Here is a 22,710-nt window from a genome sequence, read left to right as displayed (position 1 = left end):
ACATTTAGCTTTCATGGGGAGGATTCGATTCCTTGTGGTCCTAGTGACTACTGCATGGAGTTGAGTGAGTCTACAGGGAAAACATCTGGCCTAATTTATCTTCAGGCATAATTGAATAATGCTGAATGGCAACCTCTGGGAACAATATAAGTGAGACTTTATGTAACTGCTAATTTAAGTTGGTTAATAGGTAACTCTTCCTTGTATTTCTTTCAAAAGGATAGATATTTTGATCACATCAGAGCTAATCGTTTTTCTTCATCCTGACATCTAAACATAGCATTATGGTATAATGAGCTCCCAGCCTGGGTGTATGTGCGGCTCTGCTGGTAAAATCAGGCCTGGGGAAAGCTAGAGAGCAATAGGGACGATCTGATTTCATAAAGAATCTTTTGTTGGCAAAGGTAAGTTTTAATGCTCCACTGCCTCCTTAAAGAGACTCAGCCCATATTTCATATCAACAAATATTAGCTGATTGAAGCCAGTTCTGTTTGCTTTGTGCCCTGATAAGTATGGCCTTCATTCCTCCGGCACATACTTAAAGAAACAGGACCGAAAGGGGATAGGATGGAGAGGGTTAGAAAGCTTGGCTTATCCTAAGGTGGGTAGTATATCAACTAGAACATGAAAGTAATTGCCCCAAGAATGTATTTAGCATAAATCTTGAGGTAGATACTTCCGTGGTATCTTAACTATTTGAGTGTAGTAAACTTGGTGGGAGATCTCTGACTTGGTTTTTAGTATAAACAAGTTACGATAGGTTGTGTTTGTTTGTCTTTTCTCTATTTTATTTTAGTTATGGTAGATGTTCACACACAACTCCAATTAGAAACAGGGAAGCACATATCTTATAAGCCTTTGACCTATAGAAGATCTCCAAGTCATATTGCTAAAATATTAAGATACCTCATTCATACTTTTTAAAAAATGTCAGTCCTCTTTCTAAAGCCTGGGATTCAGAAATTCTTAACTCATCCAACTTGAGTTCTAGGTAAAGACCTCTTACTGCTAGAATTATTTATATAATAATCTATATATATAAAAGCCTAAGCAACCATTTGACCGGTAGCTATGATGCACAATGACCACCGGGGGCAGACACTCCATGCACAGGCATGGAAACATGGAACAGACTGATGAATCTTAGAGGGAAGGGGGGAGGGGGAGGGCTGGAACATATTAACCAAAGATCTTATATGCATACTAGAGGTGCATGAATTCATGCACCGGTGGGGTCCCTTGGCCTGGCCTGCAGGGATTGGGCCAAACCAGCAGTCTGACATTCCCTGAGGGGTCCCGGATTGTGAGAGGGTGCAGGCCAGGCCGAGGGACCCCACCAGTGCACGAATCCGTGCACCTGGCTTTTAGTTTTATATAATTGTTTAATTTTTTAACTATTGTCTCTGGATGGGTCAAAGTGTATATTTGACCAAAGGCTACCGATATGCATTCCCACATTTTATTTCATTAAGAATTTAGTTTGCCAATGATGAAAAAGTGAGTTTTACCAATAACTACTCTTCTATTCATCTTCTAAAGGAATCAGAATTTAACATCAGATTTGAAATATCATGTACTTTGTAATTCTTTAAAATCTGTGAGAGGAACTAACTGAGGGCTTAATAATTAGTGTAAGGAACACATTGGTCATGAACATTTAGCCATGCACAGAGACTAAAATCCAACTCTAACCAATTTAGTGAGACAAAGAATTTGTTGAAAGACTTGTATAAACATCAACCAATATCAGTGAATAAAAGTCCTCAGTAACACCTGAAAGGAGGAATGAAGCCTTGTTATCTGAACCTGGCTTCTTACTCATGGCTGGGAACAGCATCCAGCAAGTCTCGGGGCCTAATCACACGGGGTTATTGCCAGAAAGCAATGAGATTTTTCTTTTTTTTTAAAAAAAATGTTTTTATTGATTTCAGAGAGGAAGGGAGAGAGTGACAGAAACATCAATGATGATAGAGAATCATTGATCAGCTGCCTACTGCATACTCCCTACCAGGGATCAATCCTGGGCATAGGCCCTGACCAGGAATACCGAAATCAAACCGGTGACCTCTTGGTTCCTGGGTAGATGCTCAACCTCTGAGCCACACCCGGCTGGGTGTGAGATTTTTCTTGAGCTTTAGTCTAATGTATCCTGGGGAGGATCAGTGATTGCCTCCTTGTGTACCTGCCCCCGTCCCCTGCCATCCCACCACCCCATCATTAGTAGGTAACTCTTTAGGATCTATAGGAATATGATAGCTCCCATTCACATCAAAGTAGGAAAGGGTATTTTTCAGAAATAGAGAATAAAGAGTTCACAAAAACCAATACATCAACCTTCCCTTGTCATTTGTTGGTCTTGTTTTCATTCTTTAGGCAAGTTTTTATTAAATGCCTACAGTGTGCCAGGTACTGAAAATAAAGCAGTGATCAAAAAGATCAACACAAAACATGATGATCATCACTACTGCATGGAATCAGATTATAATGCCACCCCTGGAACTAGGGTAGGCAAAGGTCATTGTTATGTAAACTGAATGGGCATTTTGAATGAATATGAAGGAAGGCATATGGCTTAGTCTCTTTTCTTTTATTTTAAATCTGTTTCTAAGTAAATTAGATGTTTGCTACCCTCCCCTCCGGTAGTAAAACCAAGGATCAGTGTCTCCAGAGATGGTGTTAACAGGCTTTATTGTATTTTGTTTTGGTGGATGCATGTACTCGGTAAATATTTGTTAAATCAATGAATTATTGAGGAGGTAATGCTGTTGTTTAACTATAGTCAGGAGAAAAGGCTGCTATTAACTGTGACAAAGCAAGCATCATTGTCTTTGTCATTCTTCAACATTTAAGTGGTCAGAATCAAATAATTCCGTGTAACAAAGTCATTTTCTACAATTATCTCAAGATCTATTTTGAAACTAATTCCTTTTGGCAGCTACATCTGGATGCGGTGTCATTTCAGGCGAGTCTGTGAAAATAACACTGAAGAATTTTCCTGACTCAGATTGAATGATGAGTAATATTTGCCTTGGAAAAAATTCAATATACCTATATCTTATTTTCTGCACTGTGCGTTAAAGTATAAGGTGTATAGCTGTTTCTTTTGTGGTTTGAGTATTCATTTTTATTTCGTTCTGAAGCTGATTTTTGAATTAGTTACTAAATATTATATACTATGTGCTTAAATTATATAATGTAAGCATATATTATATAACATCTATATAAGCATATGTTATATGTATTATATAATATAGAGGTTATATTAATGTAGTTTAAAGATGATGAAAGTAATTTATGCTTCTAAATACAAAACTATTTTTTCAAGTATGAAATTTCCTTTTTCAACTTTTGCTTTTCCACCACTCCCCAGGGTAACATGTGTTCACTGTTTGAATATTTTTATATGGGGGGTGTGTTGGGGGAGGGATTGTGGGTATGGGTATCATATATGTACACCACATGCACTTGAATATATGCTTCCTCTAAACATGTTGTTCTTCAACTTGCTTATCTTTACTAATTACTTTATCATGGACACCATCATATTAGTACCTATTTTCTTTGTAATGGCCCTATATTAGTTTATGGTATGTATGTGCCTTCATTTATCTAACCATCTTCCTCTTAGATCTTGTCTTACTGTTTTATTTCAAATAACGCTTCATTGAATATGTAGTATGGGCTGTGGATTTCTATAAGAAAAATACCTAAGGATGTTCAACAAATTGGACCACCCACCTTTTGTACTTTAATAGTTCTGCTAAATTACCCTCTACGTAAGTGTTTGTTACAAGGTACTATATTGTGATGGTGAAACACTCAGACTCCCAGGGCAGGGGCTTAACCCCAGCTCTGCTTATTACTTGGTGTACATATACCTGTGTTTCAGCTCTCTCAACTACAAAAAAACACACCCAGTACCTACTTTGATATGTGATTGTGAAAATTAAATACATTAACATAAGTCAAATTATCATAAAAGTGGCTCCCCTATTTCTATCACAGATGCTTTCTAGAAGTCTGTAAGTCTTACCTGCTATTATTAAGAGGAGCATCTTGTAAGGATTCCCATGATAGGGAAAGTTGGGGTCTCCTCTGATGGCTGCTTCAGAATGTTGTCCTGAGGGAAATGCTGGCTTTGCCCATGGATTTTTCATATGGATAAATTGTTTAGTCTCCCATCTATGGACAAAAATGTACATTAAGCTCCTAAATTTTTATAATATTGTATTCTGCCCTCTGCAAGTCCAGAGTTATTATATCTGCCTATAGTAGTAAAATATAAACTCCAAGTTGTTGTTAGAGTATATAATCTTATTTTAATCATATTTGAAGTTGGGAAGACAGTCTACTTGGATTGTTTTACCTATTTATTCTCAATTATGTGTTTACTAGAGGCCCTATGCACAAAAATTCGTGCAAGAATGGGCCTCCCTTTCTCTGGCTGCCGGCACCACCTTTGCTCCGGCCGGTGCTGCCTTTCTGCCTTGGCTCCTGCCTGGAGCTGCCTTTCCGCCTTCCCATGCTGCCCAGAGGCCCAGAGCGGCTGGGGCAGTGCAGAACGCCTGTGTCGTCACCATGGCGACGATGCAAGCATTCTGCCCACCGCCGCTTGGCACCTGCATATGCAAATTAAACTGCCATCTTTGTTGGGTTAATTTGCATACTCAGTCCTGATTGGTTGGTAGGTGTCGCGAAGGTATGGTCAATTTGCATCTTTCTCTTTTATTAGTTTAGATGTTATGTTTAGATTTTTATGAGAGATTCTTTGACAAAATTTACATGTCCTGTGCTTGCTTGTATGAAACTCCCATTGAAGATCTCGTTCATTATCACCGAATGCCTGTATATGACTATCTAGATAAGACCATTATCTTAGTTTAGAACTAGGGAGACCTTTATCTGCCCTGACAACCTAATGTTCTTTTATTTAGCTAATGGGTATGAACTGGCTCATGTTTGCAATGTACATTTTAGCTGCCATGAAATTAGTAGTCAGCCACAGCAACTTTCTTCTCAGGCACGGTTTCTCAGTTTTGAAATATTGGTGTGTTTTTTCCCCTTTTAAACTAGTGCAGATACTGTTTTTTAACAGGATGTGATAAGGAAAATAAGGTAGACTTTATATCCACTGTTTAGATGGGGTGAGAGATGAGGAAATGTGAGTTCAATGGCAGACACTGAGAGGGTCTGCAGGTCTGACCAGGAGCTCCTTGGAGAATCCTGGGGAAAGCACAGCCAGCGGAGAGCGGTTGTCCAAGGATGGAGCCATGTGGGTTCAAATCTGGGCTCTGTCGCTTTGTAGCTGTGACTCTGAGTGAGTTAAATTAACTTCTCTGCTCCTTAGTTACCTCATCTGTCATCTGTAAAATGAGGGCAATAAAAGCCCCAATAAATGATTGTTTGGGGGATTGAGTGAGATTATATGCATGTTAGAATGATGCATGATGTAGCATACCTGTTGTGTAAGTGTTTGCTATTATTATTATTTTTATTAAAGAGGTAGGCCCTGGCTGGGTAGTTCAATTGGTTAGAGCATGGTCCCTGTACACCGAGGTCACAGGTTCACTCCCCCGTCAGGGCACATGCAAGAATCAACCAATGAATGCATCAGTACGTGTAACAAAAATCAACGTTTCTTTCTCTCTCTCTCTCTCACATCGATACATTTTTAAAAAAGAGGTTAAAGAACATTTTTGAAATCACAATTAGTGATTTCACTCTATGTCAACTCTCAGTAAAATTCTAGAGTGTGTTATTAAATAGATGACTGTGAGCATTTAGAAATGGAACTAGTGATCCCTGGAAGGCATATGGATTCTCCAAGTTAATTCCTGTCACACTAAATTAATTTATTTTGATAGGATTATGAGTCTTACTCATCAGGGGGAGGCTCCTGTCGGAGCTAAATTTCAGCCAGTCTGATATAGTCTATTATGGAACTCTTTTAAAAGTGATGGACCCACGTGAACTGGGTGACGGTATAATTAAATGAATCTGTGGCAGCTTGAACATCTATAGACAAAGTACATTGATTCGCTAATCAGTGTCAGCCAGAGAGGAGATGCCAGCGGCTTCCGCCTAGGTGTGCTGCTTTGTTCTCCATCGCCCTGGTCAGCTCTGTTGTGAATAACTTGGAGAAATACATCAGCCATGCTGGTCAGATATGTGTATATCAGGACATAAAAAAAAAAAAGTTGGGGAGGAGAAGAATGATTCCAGAAGAACTTTATAAGCTTGAACAAATCACCTGAACCTAAAAAGATGCCGTTGAACTCATATAAGTATTTTTCAAATTTGTGTGCTGCACAAAATACAGCTCTGGCCCTGGGTAATTAGATATTTGGGGACAATAAGACTTCAGAGGCTGCAAAAATACACTGAAACAAACATTGGTGCATTAAACAAAGACGCATTGATGTCTGGCACGTTTGGAAAGTACACCACAGGGTTATGCATGTGATTTTGGAAGCAGATGTTAGAGATCTGGAAGTTTTAGTGATTGACAGTGTGAGGACTGCTAACAAAGAAGAAGTGTCCCATTAGGCTGCCTCAATGTAGTATGGGGGTTAGCAAAAGGGAAGGATACTGTATTATGTTTTGATCACACTGCATGTAGAATATGTTATCAATGGCATTTAGATAATTTATATTAACTAGTATAATTCTTAAAACATGTGTTTCACAAGTGACGCTGGCAAACTCAAGGATATTCAAAGAAAGATGATTCCGGAGGTAGTGTCTGCAAGCTATTTTATGTGAGAAATGATGGCAGAAACTGAAGTGCCATTAACCTGGAAAAATAAAAGGAGAGACCTGGCCCCTGATAATGCCTGGTGATGTTTTAAAACAGGTGACAATACACTGAGTGGCCAGATTATTATGATCTCTGAATGCATAATAATCTGGCCACTCAGTGTATATCCTATATAATAAAAGGCTAATGTGCAAATTTTCCCCTCGACCAGGAGTTCGACCAGCAGGCAGGCCCGTGTCCCTTCCCCCTGGCCAGGCTGGCCAGACCCTACCCATGCACGAATTCATGCACCGGGCCTCTAATACACACACACACATACACACACACACTGAGTGGCCAGATTATAATGCGTTCAGAGATCATAATAATCTGGCCACTCAGTGTATATTGCTGGAAGAAAGTCTTACTGTTGGTATTCTCTACATTTCCCCTTGATTTGTAATGAGTACAGGCAGGTAATGTGTCCCTGTGGTGTGCTGTTGCCCCAGGTGACAGGTCGTCTCAAAGAGCGCGTATTGTTTAGTCTCTCTTGTTAAACAGAAAGACTGTTGGATGATGAGGCTAGGCACAGAGCGGTGCAGGGTTACCTGTGAGTCGCAGTGGAATAAGTTTGGCAGTGATCAGGCGATGAAGGCAACGTGGGGCCAACCTGATTGGTAGAACTCTGGTGCAGTTTATGCAGGAAATCTCAAAGACCACATCCAATGTCCGTGTGTGTGTGTGTGTGTGTGTGTGTGTGTGTGTGTGTGTGCGCGCGCACATGCGTGTATTTTATAGCTCTCTTCTTTGTATTGAAAAGATTCATCTTCCTAGGCTGTTGCTCAACATGGACTGTTTCCCCCCCTCCCCCACCTACCTAATAGTATTAGCTAATGATTATGAATACATATTGCTGTATAGCCATTTGTTATATGGGAATGATACATGCTTTACAGTCATTATATCATTCAGTGCTCACAACATTTTTATACATGAGGAAACGAAGAAGCTGAAGTTCATGGAGGTTGAGTATCTAAGATCAGACAGCTGGTGAGCGAGGGTTTCCTGGTCTCCCTGTCTCCAAAGCGCATAACCATCTTTATTATTGTATAAAGGTTCCTCATATAGGACATCTCCAAAATGTACTTGGTCTTTCCTGACGTCTACTGGCTTAGTGTCACAATCTGAGCTATAGACACAAATGAGGATCAGGGTTCTTGATCTCATGAGGTTTGTAGTGTAGCAGGAAAAATATCATTAAATAGATAATGATAATTAATGGCAGTTTTGACAGCTGCTACCAAAGGAAAGTATGGTTCAAACCATTATATGAGAGTTCAAGAAAAATATCTGAGATGGCCAAGAGACATAAGAAAAAACGCTTCAGAGAGATGTAAATTAAAATGACAATGAACCTGTCCGAATGGCTATCATCAGTAAATCAACAAACGACATGTGCTGGCGAGGATGTGGAGAAAAGGAAACCCTAGTACACAGCCGGTGGGAATGCAGACTGGTGCAGTCATTATGGAAAACAGTATGGAGTTTCCTCAAAAAATTAAATATGGAACTGCCATTTGACCCAGTGATCCCACTTCTAGGAATATACCCTAAGACACCCGAAACACCAATCAGAAAGAATGTATGCACCCCTATGTTTATAGCAGCACAATTTACAATAGCTAAGATCTAGAAACAGCCCAAGTGCCCATCAGTAGATGAATGGGTAAAAAAGTTGTGCTATATTTACACCATGAAGTACTATGCAGCTGTAAAAAAGAAGGATCGCTTACCCTTTGAGACAGCATGGAAGAACCTGGAGAGTATTATGCTAAGTGAAATAAGCCAAGCAGAGAAAGACAAATATCATATGATCTCACTCATAGGTGGAATCTAATGAACACAATAAACTGACAAACAAAATAGATCCAGAGACACAGAAGCATGGAACAGACTGTCAAATCTCAGGGAAGGTGGGGGTAGGTGGGTGGGTGAGAAGAGATCAACCAAAGAACTTGTATGCAGATATGCATAACCCATGGACACAGACAATAGGGAGGTGGAGGCTTGGGGTGGGGGCCCGGGTGGGCTATAAAAGTCAATGGGAGAAAAAAAGGGGACCTATGTAATACTTTCAACAATAAAGATTTATTTTTTAAAAAAGAAAATATCTTATTGTTCTGAAGTCTGAGATTACGGAAGTGGGGATTATGAGGTAGATATTGTGTATAATACCTTTGACTATAGGCCTTCAGGTTCCGTAAGCCCCCATGCTGATGACAAAAAACAACTTAACTTCTCAGGAAGAGCATACTGCAATGTCACATGGGCTAGTCTGGGCACTTACTGGCTGCCAGACCTCCTAGGCACTTGACCTTCTTGGCAGCTGCTTTCTTCTGGCTGAAGTCGGCCTTATTTTTAAGGTTCTTATAACAAAACTAGAGGCCCGGTGCACAAAATTCATGCACTGGGGGGGAGGGTGTCCCTCAGCCCAGCTTGTACCCTCTCTAATCTGGGACCCCTCGGGGGATGTCCGACTGCCAGTTTAGGCCAGATACCACAGGGATTGGGCCTAAACTGGCAGTCGGAAATCCCTCTCACAATTCGGGACTGCTGGCTCCCAACCTCTCGCCTATCTGCCTGCCTGATTGCCCCTAACCGTTTCTGCCTGCCAGCCTGATCACCCCCTAACCACTCCCCTGCCAACATGATCGATGCCTAACTGCTCCCCTGCCAGCACAATCACCCCAGGCTGCCCTCCCCTGAAGGCCAGGTCGCCCCTAACTGCCCAACCCTGAAGGCCTGGTTGCCCCCAACTGCCCTCCCCTGCCTGCCAGGTCACCCCTAACTGCCCTTTCCTGCTGACCTGGTCACCTCTAACTGCCCTCCCTTGCAGGCCTGGTCCCTCCCAATTGCCCTCCCTCCCCTGCAGGCCCGGTCGCCCTCAACTGCCCTCCCCTGCCAGCCTGGTTGCCCCCAACTGCTCTCCCCTGCTGGTCTGATCACCCCTAACTGCCCTCCCCTGCTAGCCTGATCACCCACAACTGCCCTCCCCTGCCGGCCATCTTGTGGTGGCCATCTTGTGACCACATGGGGGCGGCCATCTGGTGCAAGGGTGTGATGGTCAATTTACATATTACCTCTTTATTGTATAGGATTTCTGTAATCGTTTAAGTCACACATTCACAAATACTACTAAGGCATATAATTTCCCCACAAAAATTCATGCAAGTAGAATAGAAAAATTGTTTAAGTATCATCTTGAAACCCTTGCCTCGTAATCACATATGTTAGGAGTAGAGAACAACCTCATTGAGCTTGAGGCCAGGTGCTGTCACATTTTACAGGGTTTATTTCCTCTGAATTCTACTGGGATCCAAATTCATGTCCCATCAAAATGACATGGATCTTTGTGGTTTCTCAGGAATGGTGGAAACAGGAATGTTAAATCTATGGACCCAAGAATCTGTGGTACTACTAGTGTCTGCGCATCCCGTGGGGACTTAGCACAGAGGAGCTGTCTAATAAGTATTAGCTGTTCTTATTATGTGTCAGCATCATCATCAACATCCTCATGAATGCAAGGCTCGTCCTTCCACTTACTAGTTTCTTGACCTTGGACCCATTACTTCAACTTTGCGCATCTCAGAGAAAGTTGATTCTCTCTTTTCTATGCATCTCATCAAGTTGTTTTAAAGGTCAAGTAAAATAACATCATTGTATGAAATTGAATGATATAGTGATAAATGTTTTGTGAAAGCAAATGAAATAATACAAATTGTGTGAAAACACCCTGTAATTGTAGAGCTCACGTGCGCGCGTGCGCGTGCGCGCACACACACACACACTAAAATGGCTAATTTGTAATCCCAAAATAATTTCCCTGAGACACAAGACCTTACACAGTTAGATATTTTAATGAGCTGCCAGTATGGAAGGCACAATGCTGGTAAAGAAAGGGAGAGAGCCTGGTGTTTGATACTCATTTGGGATTTCACAAGTTTAAACATTATCTTTTTATTTTGCAATCACATAAGTTCAGAATATTTTATTTATGCCCCCCCACCCCCAAATAATGATTTTAACCATTAGATGAACACTGGTCTCATGTATTTATCTTAGGGATACTCGAAATGACGTTTCTGTTTGAGAGACACCAAGGAAATCTTGAGTGAGCCTTAAAATATTTGAAACATTATATTTATTAGTTTAGAATGTTGGAACCTAAACCAGAAAAATGCATTCTTAGCTTGGCCTGTGCCCTCGATGATTTGGCAAACTGCCCCTCTCCTTCTCTTGACTATATTACTATCCTTTTCTGCAGGTTTTTTTTCTTCTTCTTCTCCTTCTGTGGGAGGATGTAGAAGTCTGGGGGAGGCGGTTTCTGAGATGAGTCTGTTTTGTCTCAGGTTGCATGAAATGAGATGCTTTTGGGGTGGGCTCTCGTATAGGCAGTCACCTAAATAAAGAAGGTGAAATCAATCCACTGGTGTATTTGCCAATTCTGTACATCTTTTCACATCTTCTGAGAAAAAAAAAATACAAGAGGATCCCTCGCTAGGAAGATAGTGGATTGTATTTATTTGTGTCCCTAGTCATGGAACCCACTCCCCCGCTCCTTACAGAGAGCCAGGCCGCATGGGAGACCTCGGGGGTGGGGGGGAGGGGGTATACGAAGGAAGAAGGTGGCTGGGAATTGAAAGGACTTGAGGCGGGGACATGAGGTGCAAGACACAATTCTGAGGGTGAGAGTGAAGTGGGATCACGCGCAACTCGGACACCGGAGAACGGTTTGTTTTGCCAAGAAAGAAAGGACATTTTCTGGAAAGATTGAACTTTGATTTGTGGAGAAGAGACAGTGATATCCGTCCAGTGGTTTCCAATTACAGTCTTCTCTTGGCAGCTCCGGCCGGCTCTGCTAATTCTAGTGCGGACATTCTTAAGGAAGCTCTGTGGCTTTGGGGGCCTGTTTTTGAGGAAATAAATGACAAAGCAGCTCAATGTTCAGCAAAAGTGTTTTTTTTTTGACAGGGACTAGAAAAGATCCCTTTGTAATCTAAAGTAAATAATGTCAGAAAGAGAAAACAGAGCTACTGGAAAGGAGACAAAATTCACATTACTTGTAGAAAATCTGATTCTGGGCTTCTGTACTATTGCCACTATTAAGAATTCAATTTGCTGTTCATACAGATAATAATTATCACCACTCAATGGCTTCTGGATGTATTAGCCATAAAATGGGAGAATATTATGTGAAAAAGTGTATTCATAGTTGCAATTAAAAATATAAAACAATAAAAAGCTTATTACAGTTTGTGAAATAAAACTTAAATACATGGAACAATGTGCGTAAATTTCTTAAAAATTTAATTAGATGTCTCATTTAATTCCAATCTAAATTTCATCTGGAAATATAAAGACGTGAATAATTAAAAATTTAAGAAGGAATAATGAGAGCAGTGTCCTAGCCAGGGAGTTAAAAGAATGAGACCATGACAGCGATTGGAAAGGGTGTGTTGCTGGCACGTGGTGGCTGGGAGATCAGGGGAGCGGAGCAGGAGTCCTGGGCCAGCCCCACGTGCAGTGGTTTGCAGTTCCTTGCACCCTGAAAATGCCCGGACGTGCCTTCCGCCATCATCGGAGAAAGCGCGGGGCCTCTGTGCTCTCCCACCTCCGCCTCAACAAGGACCGCTCTGCTCTGTGCAGCTCTGTCATGGGCCCCGCACTTACATACGGTTTCACATCCAAAAGGGTTTTCATTGCCCTCATGTTAGTAGGCGGTAGAGGACGCCTCACTCACCATGGCAGGCTTATCAAACAGTGTGCTGGGGAGTCCTGACTTACTAACAGGCATGGGAGGCTAGTGCTTCACCTTGGTACAGGAAGGTAAATCCCAGATGAATTAAAAAATACAAACATAAGGATACTTGAAAGAACTATTGGTAGACACTGGCATGCTCTCTGGATAAGAGGAAAATACTATCTAATAAAAGGATAATTTGCAAATTAACCATCACTCCGTCACAAAGATGGCGGAGCTCATAGCCACAAGATAGCGGCACCCAGTCCTCTCAGTCCCAGCAGGGTCGCCACTGAGAGCAGGCATCGCCGCAGCGACGAGGCAAGAGTTCTGCGCCCGGCCGCGGATGGGCCTCTGGGCCACAGAGAGCCTCTGGGCAGCAGGCGTGGAGCGGCCAGGCCCCGCAGAGAGCTACTGGCACACGGATTCGTGCGCAGGGCTACTAGTCTAAGCATAAGAGCAGTGGCTGTCACAATGGAAAAACCTGATGGAATTGTTAGCATGAAAATGGAAAACGTTGCATATCACCCTAAAATATCCAAAGATAAGCAACAAAAGGAATAAATATTACTACTATGCAAAATAATGAATATTATTCTGACTGTTTAAAGAGCTTTTTCCACATCAATAGAAACAGAAATATCTCAAGTGTCATATCCTATACCACATGAGATTCATTTGAAAACATCTCTATCTCATTAGTATTTAGAGAAGTATAATAAAAATAACAACAAATTACCACTTGTTTGACCTACTAAGATAGTGCTTCATACTGGCCAATCTGTGGTGAAGGAGGTACATTCAGTTCTGTTTGGTGAGAGTGTAAATTGTTAAAATCTTTCTGCAAACATTTGGCTGTGGGTCGAGAGACATAACAGAACTCATATTCTTTGACTCAATAATACTCTTAAAATGTTACATTCAATATATTCTTTGGGTATTTCTGTTTAATTGAATTTTTAAAATAATGCCTACTCTCAGAAGTGTTAATTATAATGCTATTTTGGAGAATTCAAATTACATTGAGAAAAGTAAGACAGCTAATATACATGTATTTTACTTAATTATAATTATGTTAAAAATGTCTATGAATAGAAAAACTAGAAAGAGAACAAGTATTAGGTGTGGTTAATATTCTTGGTTGCAGGCTTGTGGGTGCATTGCAGGCTTGCTTTCAATAAAATGGGCATGAGTTTGCATTTTTCTAATTTTTACTCTCAGAAAGCAAGATTACTTTAAATAATTATCCATGGCAAACTTTAAAATTGGACTTCCTATTTTGCCACAATTACATGATTTTTGCCTAAGCCAGTTTGAACCTGTTTTGATGATCTGAAGTATTTATTAGACCTATTTCTGGAAAAAAATCTTATTGTTATAAACAGTCTTAAAACTCCTACTCCCTTCTCTGCTGTATTGAATCCTTTACCCCATTTTCTAAAGAAGTAGGTACAAGGTGGAAAACACTTATAAGAACATGTGAATTAACTGACCATGAAAACATATTCAAATATTAGTATTTGAGAAATGTCATGAAGGATAATCCAGCGAGTACCGTTTTGCAGGACGTGTGGCACTGTAACACCTCCGCGTGGGGAGGTTGTGGGGGATCTAAGGTTGGGGCGGGGGCTTAGGATTGCACTCCGCCTGTGACCTCTTCCCCCCCGTGGTGTCTGAGTGTGGCTGCCTGCGAGTCTGGTTCTCGTCTCTGCCATGTGTCCCGTTATTTTGATGGTTTCGATGTTTTGTGCCGTGAAGGTAATTCCTCTCTATCTGTGTCCTGTCCACGTTCACACGCCTAGCGCAGTGAGGTGTGCTCACACCCAGGAACCCCTCCTGCTCCGCCCCCTTTCTCTGTCTTACAGGCACTGAGGGTGGCTTCTGGCGTGTTGGGTGGCTCCATCGTTGCCTCCCCGCCTCTCATCCACTTCGTGATGTAATTCTTGGCACTTTTACTTCCTTTGTAGAGTAGGATGTGATGTCATAGAGAAGGGGACAGGGCTATCCAAATTCCCTCAATTGCTGGGAGGCGCTGCCCAGGTGTGCTGAGGGGCCTGTACTCAGGAAGAGAAACAGGGAGTCCTCCACAGTGAGTAACCCCACTTTCGAGTGCACCCCAATTTCCCTTAAAACGTTGCTCAGTACCTGGGAGTTTCTTTTCTCTTCAGCCCTTTCTAGTTTTAACCGGTTTGCCTTTTGGACATTCCCAGTTCAGCTCAATTTTCCTCCTTTCTCTCCTTTCTCTTCTCACCCCTTTCTTCTTCCATCCTGTGCCTCCTCCCGCCCCCCAGCCCCTCTTCCTCGCTTGCTTGCTTGTGTATGTCTATGTCTGTTGACCTTCGGCCCATACCTTTGATGAGAACCCATTGGTGTCCTCAGCATCGCCCATCACGTGGGGTGGTGCCCATCACGGGACCACAGCGTCTCCTTTCGTAATCCATCAGTGTGCACTTCTCTGCTTACAGTTCTCGTGTTAACAAGTCTGTCAGCTTGTTTGTTTTCGTGTCTATTTCTTTCCCTCCCTCCTTTGTGATCTAACCTCCCCCTTTCAGCTCTCTCTGCAGTTTCCTTCTCGCCTTTTTCAAGCAGTGTGTTTACACAACGTGTTAGTCCTCCCTCTACAGCTCTGCCTGAGCTTCTCCCCCCCCCCCCCTTTCCCAGTTTTCAGCTCCGCTCTGAGTCCTCCTCCGTGAGGACACTTTTTCTTCTTTCCCAATGGGATGCTTGTTGCCATACCTTCTCTCGAATGTCGCTCAGATGTCTATAGTCTTTAAAGAACTTACCAACTATGACGAAGGGACTGATCCAGACTGGGGAAAACGGGGAAATATCCTGGGACATAGAAAGGGGAGACCAGGAAAGTGGCCCTAATGGGGAGGTGGGGCTGCCTGTAACTCATTGGAAGACCCGATGGACAGAACATTTGCTAGTGACTTAGTGGAAATTTGGCCATTGATTGTAGGAGAGGCCACAGAGCTATTGTGAACAGATTGGGGAGCCTTTGCAATTTTGGGTTTTTAGAGTGCCCCGGTAATCCTCCTATATAATAAAAGGCTAATATACAATTGACCGTACAGCGGAACAACTGATCACTATAATGTGCACTGACCACCAAGGGGCAGATGCTCAACGCAGTAGCTTCCCCTGGTGGTCAGTGTGCTCCCACAGGGGGAGCACCGCTCAGCCAGAAGCCGGGCTCATGGCTGGCAAGCACAGCGGCGGTGGCGGGAGCCTCTCCCGCCTCCGCGGCAGCACCAAGGATGTCTGACTGAGGAGTGGGCCTAAGCCGTCAGTCGGACATCCCCTGAGGTTTTCCAGACTGCCAGAAGGCGCAGGCCAGGCTGAGGGACTCCCCGAGTGCACGAATTTTGTGCACCAGGCCTCTAGTTCTTAATAATTAAGATCCTCCTAGTAAATCCTCACCAATAGAAAGCTAGAGTCTTTCAGTTGCCTGGGGCCATGATGTGCAGAAGCTTCTGTCCAGAATCTGCCACGCGGGGCTGCCTTCCCTTGGAGGAAGGCGCTGTGAAGGGTGTGCATTCTTGTTTCTTGTACCTGCAGGTGGCCCCTGTCGTCCCTGTTGGTGAGCAGTGAGGTCACTGCCGTGTACTGCTTTCGACACATGTAGTTAAGTCCCAGGCTACAGAAAAGACCTTGATTTTCAGGATGGATGAACTAGCGCCCGTGGAAATAACCGTGTCTGTCCCATGTATTCCCCGCATGTTGCTTAAAGAACTCCCTTCTACTACAAAATGAGTAGGACAGAGAAGAAGAGGGGGGGGAATGGGATCCGTGTATAAAATGGAGATGGGCTGAACGGGAAGAGGCAGGGGTTTCCCTGAAATTAATCGGAAAAAGGCAAAAGAAAGGAAACTGAGCTGAACTGGAAAACACACTGCCACGAGGCACTTGGGTTTCCGTGTGCTCCCTGCCATTTGGGTCATGAAGGGCTTTTCCCCCTCGTTTTCTTTTTAGTAGAAAAGAAGTTGATCAAAATGGGAATCCTTTGAGGTTTCTTCTGACCAGCACTTTGCTCTGGGCTGTTGATAGTGTTCAGGCTCCATGTTCCCAAGGCCTGCAAATCTAGGAAACACTTAAACAGCCTGACAGCATGTCTGTAACCGTAAAATACTAGCGATTTTTAACAAAGGAAATTGTATACATTTATTAACTTGGTTTTTTAAGTTTCACTTTTTTTGTTGGTGTGTACGCCTTTGTGACTGTTTTTTCTTTTTTTTAAGAATGGCCCCTATTGGTTGCAGAAATTGCCATAAATGTCCAGGAAAAATTACATTCTTACTTTGGACACTTGAATTGTGTGATGGAACCTTATTTTGATATAATAACCCCAATCCCCTTTCAAATTTTAAGTACACATTGCATGATTCACACACGCTTTCATTTCGGATGCTTCCATGCAATCATCTATTAATCTTACGTTTATTTTTATATTTCAGGCACTAGAAAAACACCCCAACTCACCAATGACAGCGAAGCAGATATTGGAAGTCATTCAGAAAGAAGGGTTAAAGGAAACAAGGTCAGTATTTATACGTACAACATTTCCCGTTTTTATTGACTAACAGTGGCCACTAGTTGCAAAGCAATAGCCGTCTCTACATTTAGACGTTATAATTGATTGTGAATTAGGTAACTACCTGCGGATATCTTTGTGTCTGCCAAGTATTTAGATGACCACACATTTCCTTGGAACCGCCTGTCGGCTTAATAACCACACCGGACGGATTAATATTGAACACACTGTGTTAGCAAAGTGCAGCGCTGTGTGAATTCACTGCTTCCTGGAAGCTCTCCTCTCCCTTTCTTCTGAGAGGCCATCGGTGTGTTTCTGAAAGTGGAGAGGGAAAGAGAAACCCTTCCCCGGGCTTGACATTCATGAGCTCACTCGGATCAAGGTCCCGGTGCCAGTGAACGTGGTTGAAACTTCAGTCCTCTTGTGCTTAGCACTCCGCCCCATGGAGCATCACTCATTAGCTGTGGAGCTTTTTAAAAAAGTAGCCCTGAGCTATGATTCGCGCAGCATGAAAGTCACCATTTTAAATGTGCAATCCAGTGGTTTTTAGTGGATTTGCACATTTGTGCCATTGTGACAACTTTCTAATTTTAGAACATATTCATCACCCCAAAACGAAACCCCAACACCCATTAGCAGTCATTCACCATTCCCTCTCCCCCAACCCCTGGGGGCCACTAATGTACTTGTTATGTCTACGATTGGTCTATTGTGCACATTTAATACAAGGAATTATGCAATATGTAGCTTTCTGTGATGGGTTTCTTTCACTCAGCCTAATTTTTTTTTTTTTCAAAATCCATCTATGTTGTGGCACGAATCAGTACTTCATACCTTTTTGTTGCCAAATAATATTTCATTGTATGATATACCACATTTTGTTGATCTGTGATGATCCTTGATTTCTATTTAGCATTCATTTTACAGTTTGGGCTTTAGCCAGCCTACAGGACCATATAGATTATGTTACTCAAGGAGAAAAGAAGCTTGTGAGAGGCTAACATAGCCATTGGATGTCACACATGTGCATGTACTAATCTGTGCGGCACAGAGCGCGTGTTTTGTAGGAAGCTTGTCTGTCTGCAAGCCCCTGAGCATACAGTGGCTGTAACTTGGTGAAAGGTAAACCTGCTGAGCTGCCTTCGGAATGTTTGGGCTGATACTGAGGTAGAACGGCTGGGAGAAGGGAATACCTATTCTCCCCCGGCCAACTTCTCCTAAACCACCGGAGTTCCCTGCACCCGCTGTCCCTGTAAGGCGTGGGCCACGTCAGCCTCCCCCTGTTTAAATGCATCCTTTGGGGGTGGGATCCCGACATCCCAGGCCAGCGAGGCACAGGACCCCGGGCTCCCGCTTCCCTCGCTGTGCGGGGGCTCCCCCTGTCTGAGGACAGAGCTGAGATGTGGTGACCGCGCTGTGTCTGCAGTGACTCTTCGCCCAGAGGTGGAGGCAGCCGTGGAGGGAGGCTGTCCAGGCCTCGCAGCTCCCTCAGAGGAGGCCTGGTCTTCCGAGCGAGATGCCCGCGGGAGGAGGCGCCGAGAGAATGGGAAGCAGGAAACGGACTCCCTCCTTGCTGCCGGCCAGAAGCCTCAGGACATGGACGCCATTCGGGAAGCACGGCACAGTTTGTGCTGCAGCCAGAGGAGCACGGGGTGACGATCTGAGGATCTCACTGCTGCCGGAGGAGGCCGGGCAGAGGACGGCCACGAGGCACAGGAGCCCGCCCTGCTCGCGGCGTGGGACTTGGACTCTCGGGGTGTTCCTCTCCACGGGTGACCGTGCTGCTGTGAGCGGTGAGGCCCTGAGATACAGCATCTTGTACCCTGGCTCCGCACAGCACTTTCATTACGTTTTTCATTACAACAGCATCATCTCATATTTTTACAATGCCGGTCTTCCCACAGTGGTGTGTTTTTTTAAAATATATATTTTATTGATTTTTTACAGAGAGGAAGGGAGAGGGATAGAGAGTTAGAAACATCGATGATCAGCTGCCTCCTGCACACCGCCTACTGGGGATGTGCCCGCAACCAAGTACATGCCCTTGACCAAAATCGAACCTGGGACCCTTCATTCTGCAGGCCGACGCTCTATGCACTGAGCCAAACCGGTTAGGGCCCCACAGTGGTGTATTAAGGGGCTGTAAGCATTTGTAGTTCTAGTTAAAACAAAAAAACAAAACAGCTGCTTTAGCGTAAAGAACAATGGAGTTGCACCCACCACCTCCCCTCTGAATACAGCTGACCTCCACCCAGCACCACCGCTGTGTCCTTCTGGAAAGAAAAAGGTGTTTCACACCCTGACCAGCCAGGGAAGCAACGGAAAGTTACCGCAAAGAACCCACAAGTCCATCAGGCGAAGAGAGAGAGGACAGTGCCCTTTGAGTCTCTCCTGGAAAATCAGCATCACAGGCAGGGGCTCCGAGTATGCGTTTTAGGTTCTCGCTGATTTCTACGCCTCTATAATCTCCTCTCTCCCGTCCAGCTGGCCCGGCTCAGTGGCTGAGCCTCCACGTATGACCCAGGAGGTCACGGTTGGATTCCGATCAGGGCACATGCCCAGGCTTCGGCCTTGATCCCCAGTGTGGGGCGTGCAGGAGGCAGCCGATCCATTACTCTCCCTCATCATTGATGTTTCTATCTCTCCTTCTCTCTCTCCCTTCCTCTCTGAAAGCAATAAAAATATTTAAAATATAAATAAATCCATCTCCTCCATCCTGTCGCGGGGCGTGTTCCTGAGGACTGGTGTTCCTGTGTCTGCCTTCCCCAGGTATTCTAGTTCTAGTGTACTTATTAGAATCGTCTCTAAAATAGAGCTGTCTAGATTCTGAGTGAGTTTTGGGGCTTTTCTACATATTACGTATGTTTTAGGGAACAGATTCTAACATTTGTTTTTCCTACTTAATGGACAATTTTGCTACCTTCCATGTCCTTAAATGTTTTCCAAACATGTAAGGTAGCCAAGTAAATAAGTGTAACCTTATCTATTTTTCTTAAGTAGGGTTACATTTAGAAATCCCATCACCATAAGGTCAGAGCTGTTTAACCTCTAGGTATTTATTAATGATGTGAGGCAGGGGAGTGACTGAGAAAGTCATTAATGTGACCGTACGTAACCCTCTGGTCTCCTCTGTGCCTGAGAGGTCATGTCAACAGTCCTCCCTCCAATAGTCCAGGTCTGCACCGAGTTTGTAGAAAAGAGGAGATGGGTTTGTAATTCATCATCATTACTACGTGGTTTTAAAGTAATGCCATTGGGGGGTCTTAGATTCCTGTGCCAGGTAGAGCTCCTGTGGCATTTACCTCACTGCACAAGGTAGAGCTCTGGCATTTACCTCACTGCACCAGGTAGAGCTCCTGTGGCATTTACCTCACTGCACCAGGTAGAGCTCTGGCATTTACCTCACTGCACCAGGTAGAGCTCCTGTGGCATTTACCTCACTGCACCAGGTAGAGCTCCTGTGGCATTTACCTCACTGCACCAGGTAGAGCTCCTGTGGCATTTACCTCACTGCACCAGGTAGAGCTCTGGCATTTACCTCACTGCACCAGGTGGAGCTCCTGTGGCATTTACCTCACTGCACCAGGTGGAGCTCCTGTGGCATTTACCTCACTGCACCAGGTGGAGCTCCTGTGGCATTTACCTCACTGTACCAGGTAGAGCTCCTGTGGCATTTACCTCACAGCACCAGGTGGAGCTGTGGCACTTACCTCACTGCACCAGGTAGAGCTCCTGTGGCATTTACCTCACTGCACCAGGTAGAGCTCTGGCATTTACCTCACTGCACCAGGTAGAGCTCCTGTGGCATTTACCTCACTGCACCAGGTAGAGCTCCTGTGGCATTTACCTCACTGCACAAGGTAGAGCTCTGGCATTTACCTCACTGCACCAGGTAGAGCTCCTGTGGCATTTACCTCACTGCACCAGGTAGAGCTCCTGTGGCATTTACCTCACTGCACCAGGTAGAGCTCTGGCATTTACCTCACTGCACCAGGTAGAGCTCCTGTGGCATTTACCTCACTGCACCAGGTGGAGCTCCTCTGGCATTTACCTCACTGCACCAGGTAGAGCTCCTGTGGCATTTACCTCACTGCACCAGGTAGAGCTCTGGCATTTACCTCACTGCACCAGGTGGAGCTCCTGTGGCATTTACCTCACTGCACCAGGTGGAGCTCCTGTGGCATTTACCTCACTGCACCAGGTGGAGCTCCTGTGGCATTTACCTCACTGTACCAGGTAGAGCTCCTGTGGCATTTACCTCACGGCACCAGGTGGAGCTGTGGCACTTACCTCACTGCACCAGGTAGAGCTCCTGTGGCATTTACCTCACTGCACCAGGTAGAGCTCTGGCATTTACCTCACTGCACCAGGTAGAGCTCCTGTGGCATTTACCTCACTGCACCAGGTAGAGCTCCTGTGGCATTTACCTCACTGCACCAGGTAGAGCTCCTGTGGCATTTACCTCACTGCACCAGGTGGAGCTGTGGCATTTACCTCACTGCACCAGGTGGAGCTGTGGCATTTACCTCACTGCACCAGGTGGAGCTCCTTTGGCATTTACCTCACTGCACCAGGTAGAGCTCTGACATTTACCTCACTGCACCAGGTAGAGCTCCTGTGGCATTTACCTCACTACACCAGGTAGAGCTCTGGCATTTACCTCACTGCACCAGGTAGAGCTTCTGTGGCATTTACCTCACTGCACCAGGTGGAGCTCCTGTGGCATTTACCTCACTGCACCAGGTGGAGCTCCTTTGGCATTTACCTCACTGCACCAGGTAGAGCTCCTGTGGCATTTACCTCACTGCACCAGGTAGAGCTCCTGTGGCATTTACCTCACTGCACCAGGTAGAGCTGTGGCATTTACCTCACTGCACCAGGTGGAGCTGTGGCATTTACCTCACTGCACCAGGTGGAGCTGTGGCATTTACCTCACTGCACCAGGTGGAGCTCCTTTGGCATTTACCTCACTGCACCAGGTAGAGCTCTGACATTTACCTCACTGCACCAGGTAGAGCTCCTGTGGCATTTACCTCACTGCACCAGGTAGAGATTCTGTGTCATTTACCTCACTGCACCAGGTAGAGCTCTGGCATTTACCTCACTGCACCAGGTGGAGCTCCTGTGGCATTTACCTCACTGCACCAGGTGGAGCTCCTTTGGCATTTACCTCACTGCACCAGGTGGAGCTCCTGTGGCATTTACCTCACTGCACCAGGTGGAGCTCCTCTGGCATTTACCTCACTGAACCAGGTGGAGCTCCTGTGGCATTTACCTCACTGCACCAGGTAGAGCTCCTGTGGCATTTACCTCACTGCACCAGGTGGAGCTCCTGTGGCACTTACCTCACTGCACCAAGTGGAGCTCCTGTGGCATTTACCTCACTGCACCAGGTAGAGCTCCTGTGGCATTTACCTCACTGCACCAGGTGGAGCTCCTCTGGCATTTACCTCACTGCACCAGGTAGAGCTCCTGTGGCATTTACCTCACTGCACCAGGTAGAGCTCCTGTGACATTTACCTCACTGCACCAGGTGGAGCTGTGGCATTTACCTCACTGCACCAGGTGGAGCTGTGGCATTTACCTCACTGCACCAGGTGGAGCTCCTTTGGCATTTACCTCACTGCACCAGGTAGAGCT

At 44.6% G+C, this 22,710-nt stretch overlaps 1 protein-coding gene across 1 annotated transcript in view; it reads left to right on the top strand.

Annotated features, from left to right (window-relative positions):
* ASXL3 (ASXL transcriptional regulator 3) overlaps nt 1-22,710 on the top strand; it is a gene marked incomplete at its 5' end in the record, with an annotated part of 185,596 nt that overhangs the window by 19,682 nt on the left and 143,204 nt on the right. The window contains one exon of the mRNA XM_079785113.1: nt 16,994-17,080. Within this exon, the coding sequence (XP_079641239.1) occupies nt 16,994-17,080 (87 nt within the window). The remainder of the gene's footprint in view (nt 1-16,993; nt 17,081-22,710) is intronic.

Source organism: Cnephaeus nilssonii (genome assembly GCF_951640355.1).
Source record: "Cnephaeus nilssonii genome assembly, chromosome: 11".
In the NCBI taxonomy this organism is placed as follows: Eukaryota; Metazoa; Chordata; class Mammalia; order Chiroptera; family Vespertilionidae; genus Cnephaeus; species Cnephaeus nilssonii.
This window is presented reverse-complemented; position numbering and strand designations above follow the sequence as displayed.